General features: G+C 34.3%; 1 protein-coding gene across 3 annotated transcripts in view; it reads right to left on the minus strand.

Moving 5' to 3' along the window:
* The window catches only part of LOC117174740 (A disintegrin and metalloproteinase with thrombospondin motifs 7-like), a 502,350-nt gene that overhangs the window by 12,406 nt on the left and 480,037 nt on the right, over window positions 1-9,907 (minus strand). For all 3 annotated transcript variants that reach the window (XM_033364079.1, XM_033364087.1, XM_033364095.1), the window contains 5 exons: window positions 9,088-9,238; window positions 6,394-6,483; window positions 4,901-5,216; window positions 4,685-4,812; window positions 540-787 (listed from right to left, as the gene is read on the minus strand). In XM_033364079.1, coding sequence (XP_033219970.1) covers window positions 540-787; window positions 4,685-4,812; window positions 4,901-5,216; window positions 6,394-6,483; window positions 9,088-9,238 — 933 coding nt within the window. The remainder of the gene's footprint in view (window positions 1-539; window positions 788-4,684; window positions 4,813-4,900; window positions 5,217-6,393; window positions 6,484-9,087; window positions 9,239-9,907) is intronic.

Below are 9,907 nucleotides of genomic sequence, written 5' to 3' on the forward strand. Positions count from 1 at the left end.
ATGTCATTTTAATCAAATTTGAAGCAAATTTTCACTTTTCGCGATTTTCTGCCTTTTCATCGCCGTATGGTGGGTTGAAATTTTTGTAAAAAAAAATCAAAAAATGGTTTTCGATGTATTTTTTCCCGTAGAATTCGATTCTGAAGTCAAAAAAATAAAAATTTTGTTTATTTTTTTTTATTTAAAAAAAACCTTGAAAAAACCGTAAAATTGAGGTTTTTCGATCAAAACCCCATAAGAAAGTAGCTGGACCCTACTTTTTTATTGCAAATTCGGATGCAGCGTCGAAAAATACATGAAAATATATAGGTCTGGTCAATTGCACAGACACTTTTGTTTTTTTTTGTGGGCCTGTGTAATCATACTACTTCTAGATTGACTTAAAATTTACCCTCTCATAGACATCACTTACTTACCATCAAAAAATTTCTTAATCCCCGGCACTGTAACGAGGCCACAACTGACCGAGTTTACGCTTGCCCCGAAAGATCATAAATAAATCATCAAAAAAGAAGCAAAAGTTATTTCAAGGCACGTACCGCTTTCCATTGAGGAAATATTCATTTGAATTAGGAACTCCGATCCCAATATAATTTTTACTGTTTCCTTCTTCCTCGATTTTTATGTTTCTTGATCCCGCAGGAATAATGATTACTTCTTTGTATCCTGGTCCCTCGTTTTCGTCGTAAAGACCACTGGTGGTTTCGCACTGGGTTCCATCGCCATGGCAAATTCCACAGCGATCTTCAGTGGCTTCTGAATCGACTCGCCAATCACAGCCAACCTTCTATGCCACGAAACATAGAGCCGACGACAGTGTTAGAGAAATTCATCTTACGAGGTGCGATCAAAATGTTCCCCGAATTTTTGTATTACCCGCTATGTCATATTTGATGCACAGTTATATTTTCAGTTAACTAAGTAAGGCGCACCATTGTGTACACTGCCACTTTTTAGTTTTGAACGTAAGAATTTTGTATTGAAAGTAAAAAAAAACAGTAAACTGTGGAAAATATTAAAAAAGACTTTTAGCAAGTCTGCTATGCAAGAAATAATTTATTGTTTATGAAAAGAAAGAAAAAAACACTCGAATTTTGGAAAAACGACTTGTGGCAATTGTGCGAAGAAAATTTACCAGCTAACCCTTGACAAATTCGATACATCAATTTTAGAAAAATCTTTTTGTGTTGTTTTCCTGTTTTGATTACACATACGCGGAACATAATGGAGAGATTTAGTAATTATTTGAATTCCCTTAAATTCTTTCAACTTTCTTTCAATATTTTGAACTTCTTGGAGTTCCATGAATTTTCTAAACTCCTTGCATTCCTTCAATTTTCTGTATTTTTTTCTTCAAATTGTTGAATTACCTGAAACCTTTCAATTTCGTGTATTCCTTGAAAATTCTAAATTCTTTAAATTACTGAAAATTTCTTAATTTTATTAGTTCTCTGAAAGTATTGATTTCTCAAAATTCGCTGAAATCTGTGAGAATTTTGAATTTCTGAAATTTCTTAAACTCTGTAAATACGTTACATGCTCTAAAATATTTAAATTCTCCAAAATCGTTAAATTCCTCGAACATCATGAATTCTTTAAATATTCAAAATAGTCTGAGTTTGTTGACCTTTCAATTAAGTGAATTCTCCAAATTCTCTAAATTCATTAAATTCTCCAAATTCCTTGAATTTTCTAAATTTATTTAATTTTCTAAATTCATTTAATTCTTTGGGTTCCTTAGATTCTCTGAATTTCTTGCATTTTCCAAATTGTTTGAAGTCCTTGAATTATCTGAGTTTCTTGTTTCCTCTGCATTTCTTGAATATTCTGATTTTTTGAATTCTTTTAATTATCGAAACTCCATGCATTATATAAATTCCTTGTTTTTCTCAGAATTCTTTAATTTTATAAATTCTTGTAATTCTCTGAGTTTCACTAAATATCTGAATTCTTTTAAAAATCTGAATCTCTTGATTTCTGTAAGACCCGTAAATTCGCGGAATTCCTTGAATTCCCTGAATCTCTTGAACCATCTGAATAACTTTAATTCTCTGTATATTGTGTATTCTCTTTATTCCTTATAGTCTCCAAATTTTCCGAATTCTGTGAATTTTCCGCATTTCTTCAATTCCATACATTCCTTGAATTCTCTGAATTTTTTGAATTCCTTACATTCTCGAAATTCCTTGAATTTTTAAAGTACTCTCCAATTCCCTGATTTCTTGGAATGATCTAAATTCCTTGAATTCTATGAATTCTGTAAATTACTTGAATTCCTTACATTCTCTGAAATCCCTGAATTCTTGTAATTTTCTATATTCCATTAATTCTCTGAATTCCCTCAATGCTTTGAAATTCTCTGAATTCACTAAGGTCCTGTAATATTGTTAATTACCTGAACTTCCTTGACTATTCTAATCTGCTGACATTCTTTGAATTCCTGAGAATCTAGAAATTTCTTGAATTCTATAAAAGCTCTGATTTCTTTGATTGCCCCAAAAACCCGGATTATTCTGGGTTTCCTGAATTGTTTGAAATTTTTATTTTCATGAATTTTCTGAGGACTCTGAATTCATTGAATATTGTTTATTCTCTTTAATCCTTATAGTCTACAAATTTTTTTGAGTTCTATGAATTTTCTGCATTTATTCCATTCCATAAATACCCTGAATTCTCTGAATGACTTACATGAGCTAAATTCCTTGAATTCCCTGCATTCTCTGGATTCTTTGAACTCTCTAAATTGCTTGAATTCCCTGAATTCCAGGAATTATCTGAATTACTTGAATTCTCTGAATATTGTGTATTTTCTGTATTCCTTAATCTCTAATTATTTTAAGTTCTGTGAATTTGCTGCATTTCTTCTATTCAATATTTCCTAGAATCTTCTAAATTCCTTGCATTCTTTACATTCTCTGAATTCCTTGAATTACTTAAATTCTCTAAAGTTCCTGAATTTTTTGAATTGTCTAAATTCCTTGAAATACTTGAATTCTCTGTATTTCCTGAATTCACTGAATTCTTCGCATTTCGTGAATTCCTTGATTTCACAGAATTCATTACATTCTGGAAATTGCTTAATTCTCTGAATTCCCTTAATTCTTTTATTATTCTAAATTCCTTAAATTCCTTGACTTCTCTGAATTCTGTGAATTCCTTACATTACCTGAATTCCTTGAATTCCTTACATCATCTGAATTCATTGAATTCCTTAAATCTCATGCATTCTTTGAATTCCCCGAATTCAAGGAATTATCTGAATTACTTGAATTCTCTGAATATTGTATATTCTCTGTATTCCTCATAGTCTTGAAATTTGTTAAGTTCTGTAAATTTTCTGCATTTCTTCTCTGCTATAAATTCCTTGAATTCTCTGCATTTCTTGCATTCCTTACATTATCTGAATTCCTTCAATTCTTAAAATTTCTTGAATTCTCTAAATTATTTGAATTCTCCAAATTCCTTGTATTCCTTATATTCTCTGAATTCCTTAAATTTTCTGATTTCCTTGAATTCTTTGAATTTTTTTAATTCCTTAAATTCCTTATATTATCTCAATTCCTTGAATTCTATGAATTCTTTGAGTTCGCGGAATTCCTTGTATACTCTTAATTCCTTAAATTCCCTGAATTCTTTGAATTCTTTTATTTTCCTAAGTTTTTTGAATTCTATGAATTCTCTAAATTCCTTGAATTTTATTAATTCTTTGAATGCCTTGAACTCCCTAAATGATTTGAAACCCTCTGAATTCACAGAAGTCCTGGAATATTCTTAATTTCCTGAACTTCCTTGACTAGTCTAATCTCCTGAAATTCTCTAAATTCCTGAAAATCTAGAAATTTTTTGGATTTTCTAAAAATCCGGATTTCTTTGAATGTCTCAAAATGCCGGAATAGTTTGGGTTTCCTGAATTCTTTTAATACTATGAATTTTTTAATTTCTATGAATTTGCTGAATTCTCTGAGGACTATAAATTCATTGAATTCTCTGAATTCCGAACTCCTTGCATTATCTGAATTCCTAGCTTTCTCGGAATTCCTTGTATTCTCTTAATTCCATGTATTCTCTGCCTGTGAATTCTCCAAGTTTTCTAGAATTCTCGGAAATCACTGAATTTTTTTGATTTTTAAATTCCTCAAAATTAAAGAAATTTTCTGAATGTAGGACATTCTACGAATTCAGGGAGTTATATGAATTCAAGGAATTTAAATGATTAAGAATATTCCACGCATTACAAAAATTCAGATAAATCCATGAATTCAGGAAATTCAAAGGCCTTGAAAATAATAAAATCCAAGGAATTTAGGTAATTTAAACGAATTCACAGAACTGAGATAATCGACAGGAATTCAGATGTATCTGGGAATTCCGAGAAATGCAGAAGATTTAAGGGAAGTTAAAAGTATTCATACAAATTTGAAATAGTTGAAAGGCATTCCATTCAATCTAATACAATAAAAAAGAATACTTAGAATTTAAATAACGAGGAGTCAACTCAAAAATAAGAGTGTTTCTCTTATTGTGTTAGAGGAAACCACATTGATATTGGTAAATAAAATCATTTATTTTTAATTCCGGAACTGTTTGATCACACCTCGTATGTCGCTCTTGATATTTAAAAGCTAGATAATGAACAATTAAAATTCAAGTGCTATCTTCTGATAAGAATATAAATTTGAATTACCCTACAAATTCCAGCGATGCACATGTCTCTGGAGCCGACATTGCAAGGTGTTCCATCGAGTGCAGCTTCCCCCCATGGAACTATAACTCTTTCTTCCGTATCAGTACAGTACAGCTCGCAAGGTTCCGCTGAACGATTCAAGCGTTTAGACATTTTTTATCTCTCACGGTATCCACATCGTGATTTGTGACTGGTGTTTGAAAATATCTCGCTTACTTTGATCGAAGTAGGGCAGCCAGGTGTAGTTCTTCCCCTTGTACTCCTTTCCATTATAGTCGCTGCATTGAAGGCTCCTGAAACTCGGTCCATCATCGGGACAAGGTTCGATATTGCAGATTTTGTATCGACGTCTCTTACCGATACAGAATCTCCCTCCATAGGCAGGTTCGGGATGATCGCACTTTCTTTCCATGACTGATACTCCAGCTCCGCAGCTTCTGGAACACTCGCTCCAGGGTCCCCACTCGCCCCATCCACCGTCAATTTGAGTTGGTTTGTCCGTGATCGGGACGCATTCTTGATCTTGGCACCACTATAACAATATGATTTTTAATTATAGTATCTTTGCATAGCAAAGTAAGCCTTATACACTCTGCCATCCGACTTGGAGAGGAGAAGAGAGGACAGGTGGGGGATAAAACCTTCTGTACTTTTTACTTTTCCTAGCGGACTGCTTGAAAGTAACGGTCACGCGATTGCGTAACCGTTCCGTTCACGGCATCTGCTAGGGTATCTAGTTTAGGAAAGATTTCAGACGTTTCCAAAACAAGTTTAAAGAATGAAATGAAAATTTTAAGCATCTGAGCACCTTCACAGGGATGGCTCTTGGCCCATTCCGCTGTTTCCAACGCTCTGGAAATATAACTCTCCGGTGTCAGGCGTTCCCCATAGCACAGTGAATGACACGAACCTCTTTGTATAGCCAAGTGAGCCTCAAACACTTTGCCATCCGGCTCAAATAGGAGATGAGAGAAGAGGTGGGAGATCAAACCTTTTTTTTTTTCTTTCTACTTTTCCTAGCGGACCCCGTGAACGTAACGGCCATGCAATTGTGTAACCGCTCCGTTCACGAGGTCCGCTAGGGTTTCCATATTGAGATATATTTTATACGTTTACATAAGAAGTTTAAAAAATCAAAAGAATATTTTAAGCATTTGGGCACTTTCACCGTGATAGATCTTGGTACATTCCGTTTCTTGCAACATTCTAGAAATATAACTCTCCGGTTCTAAACGTACCCCATAGCACAGTAAATGAACCTCTTTGCGTACAAAATTTAGCCCCATACACTCTGCCAACCGGCTCGGATAGGAGATAAGAGGAGACGAGGGGTGGGGGATAAAACCTTTTTTATTTTTTACTTTTCCTAGCGGATCGTGTGAACCTAAAGATCACGCAATTACGTAAAAGTTTCGTTCACGAGGTCCGCTAGGTTTTCCATTTTAATGTATAGATTTGAGATATTTGGATAAGAAGTTTGAAAAGGTGAAAGAAAATTTTAAGTGAGTTAAGGAATAAGTCGAATTACTCAGCACTCTGTACTCACACTTTTAACAAAGTTATAATTTAATAATTTCCTAATGTATTTGAAGCTTCACTAAAACTTTAGTACCAGTTTTTATAGCCCAAACGTAGAATTGTAGAATTACATAGTAAACTTGCCTGACACTTGGAAAGTTAGATATATATTTTACTATTAATAAACTCACCATATGTTTGCCGCAATGTGTACCAGGTGCTGCTGGGTGTAACATTGTTGTACAAGTTCCGTCCACGACGCACCAAAGTTTAGAGCATATCTAATAACATACAGTAATTACTAAACTATTCCCCTATCTTAGTGAAGCAATTAATAAAATTTATACGATAAAGTTCTTTGCTGAAAATAGTTGATTTTTTGGAATCGTTTAGAGATTTAACCTGCAGAAGACATCATTTGTTAGGAATTTAAAGTTTTCCAAATTTATTATAATATAGTTTTGACTTAAAAGCATTTATTTCCCTATTATTATCCAAAATTACGTTTTCCCCCTGTTTCTTGAACAGGAGCACCGTCTGACCGAAGTACTTTTTCCCATTAGGGGGAGTGGGATAAAGTTGAGGAAGTGATGAGAGTGGATGGAGGAAAAAGAGGGTATTGAGGGCATGGGAAGTATGCGAAGTAAGAAGAAAAGAGGTAAAGTAGGGGAAATCAAGGAAAGGGAAATGATGTGAAACGGTGGATGGAAAGAGAGACGAAATGGGGAGAGGGGTAGTGAGAGAAATGGAGGGGAAAGTAGGAGAAATAATGGGAGGGAAAATAAGGCGAAGTAAGGGCGGGGAGGTGAGAGGGAATGGGATGAGGAGAAGTAATGAAGTAAGAGAAAATAAGAAATATGGGAAATTAGAGAACGGGAAGTGAATTGCAATGATGGAGAGAAGAGAGACGAAATGGGATGAGGGGTAGTTCGAAAGAATGATGGAAGGGTTTTAGGGGGAGTGAGGGATCATAAACGAAGAAAAGTAGGGAAAATCAGAAAAAATGTGGGGAGGAGAAGTAGGAGAAATAATATGAGGGGAAATTAGGTGATGGGAATTAGAAGAAAAAAGGAAGTGATAAATCAGGTGAAATGAGGATAGAGGAGGCGAGAGGCAATGGGGTGAGAGGTAATTAAAGAAAATAAGTGTATGGGTGTGCGGAAAATAAGAGAAAACAATGGAAGAAAAGTAGGAAAAATGAGGAAAATGTGGGGAAGGGAAGTAGAAGATATAATAAGAGTGGAAATGAGGTTAAATAAGGGGACGGAAACTTGGATAAAGAAGGAAGTGATAAATGAGATGAAATGAGGGGAGGGAAGGTGAGAAGAACTGGGCTGTGGGGAAGTGAAAAAGTGAAATAAGATATAGAGAATTAAGGGAACTTAGGAAAGTGAAAGTAAGGTAAAACGGTGGAGGGGAAGAGAGGCGAAATGAGCTGAGAGGAAGTGAGAGAAGATTACGGGAGTAGTGTAGGAGTAGTAAGAGGAAATAAGGGAAAGAGAAGTAGGGGAAATTAGGGAATGGAAAGTAGGAGAAATAATGAGAGAGGAAGGGAGAGAAAATGGGATGAGGAGGAGCCAGGAAAGTCAGAGGAAACGAGAAGAGGGGTGTAGCGGTAGTGATGGGAAATAAGGTGAGGGAAAGTAGGGAAAGTGAGGTGAAATGAGGGTAGGGAAAGAAGGGAAATGTAGCTAGGATAAGTGACTGGAAATAAGAGGAGGAAAAGTAGTTGAAATGCGGGGAGGGAAATAAGGGAAAGCGAGGGAAAATGATCGAGAGAAGAGTTGGGTAAGCGAGGGGAAGTAGGGCTAGGGGAAATAGAAGAAAAAAAACTCGGTGCTTTTATATGGCTCTCGTAACTCACACACTTAATAAATCGATTTACATTTTCAGGCGCACTGCAGCGTAGAGGCGAATGCAAATAATAGCCGCACTTCTTTCAAGTGGACCATTAAATCAACGTTGCGAGAAAAGTATATTTGAAATGAAAATTTAATAAACGAAAAAAGTATTTATATGGGTCCTTACCAAAAGTTGTATTTTTTCGAACAAAAAAATGTTTAGGGTAATAAATTAATCTTCTTTGAAAATTAAACTATTTTGTTGAAAATTCATGTATTTAATTAAAAATCCATGTTATTTTGTAGAAAATTTATTTTCTTGCTCGAAAATTTAACTTGTTGGTTAAATTTTTATGTATTCTATAAGAAGTTCGTCTTTAATGGTAAAAAATTGAAAAAAAAAATACTATTTGGTGGCAATTTCATGCATTTTGATAAAAATTTGTCTATTTGGATAGTAAATTAATCTTATTCCTTATAAATTCTAGTAATTGGTTTAAACGTCAAGTACTTTGTTAAAAACTAAACATTTTTTTAAATATCCTTGTTCGTCGAAAATTCAATTGTTTTTTTTTTTAATTCGCCTTTTCCGTTGACGATCCAATTATTTTCTTGAAAATGTTTTTTTTTTTCGTTAAAAATCAATTGTTTAAACTGGAAATTAAACCGTTTTATTTTAAATTATAAATTTACATTTTTGAGTTGAAAATTCACCTTCTTTGTCAAAAATTCTATTTTTTTTGGCCGACAATGGATTTTATTAACTAAAAATTTAAGTATTTTGATTTTTCTAGCAAAAATGGAAAATTTTTCTCCAAAATAGTTGGGAATATTCCATCAATTTTGTACGTTCTAGATTCATCGTGCTCTGTTCGCTTACTCATAAACTATAGCTTTGAGAAACTGTTAAATCGGATACCTCGAAGCATTAAATTTACAATGCTTTTCCTGCGATTGTAAGTTTATTCGCCGTTCTGCTTGCAGTTTCTACCCCCGAGGGACGTCACAGTTGAGTTATTTTCTTTTATACAAATTCAACTTTACCTCCTGCAGTGGTGAACAAACTGAAGCTTCCCTCAGTCCAAATTGAAGTCGACATTGATGTTCTGCATTGTACATGGCTCCAGGAGGAAGGTCTGGGTAAGCATAATCGTTATCTGCAGGTTCGTCCTCCAGACACGTTCCCTTACCTTCACTGGAAAATATTTACAAAAGCTTTCAAGGGATTATAGTACCATAGAGAGAACTATATTAATTTCGACACAGAGCATTTGCTGACAAAAGCAACCGGATAAAAAAGAGGTGCTGAAACGGAAAAGAAGCTTAAGAATAGGAGAATTTTTTTAGAAGAGCCAAGTGCAGAAATTGTCCTACTTAGCCGCATTTAAAAAGAGATGCTAACAACTCTATGACTAGTATTTTGATTTATAATAATAGTTGTATTATGGACCATGGATGCAAAATATAGTCTTTTTATGACTGAGCGTGAGTTTGCAATCACTCAGCTGCAAGTATTTGGAATATTAGTATATTTTTCAATAAAAAAGCCAACCTGCCTTTTTAGTGTCAAGCATGTGTTTGCAATAACTCGGCTTCATTTATTTGGAATATTAGTATATTGTGTACTGGGGCAGCAAACTAATATTTTTACGGCTGAGCATGATTCTGCAATAATTCGGCTGCGCTTATTTGGAATATAAGTATATTGTTCATCAAGAAAGCCAACTAGACTTTTAAGTGCCGATCGTGGGTTTCCAATTATTTGGCTTCTTTACTTAGAATATTAGTATATTGTGTAGTAAGAAAGCGAACTAGTATTTCTGCGGCTGAGCACGAGTTTGCAAGCATTCGGCTACTCTTATTT

Source organism: Belonocnema kinseyi, chromosome 1 (assembly GCF_010883055.1).
Source record: "Belonocnema kinseyi isolate 2016_QV_RU_SX_M_011 chromosome 1, B_treatae_v1, whole genome shotgun sequence".
Taxonomy (NCBI): domain Eukaryota; kingdom Metazoa; phylum Arthropoda; class Insecta; order Hymenoptera; family Cynipidae; genus Belonocnema; species Belonocnema kinseyi.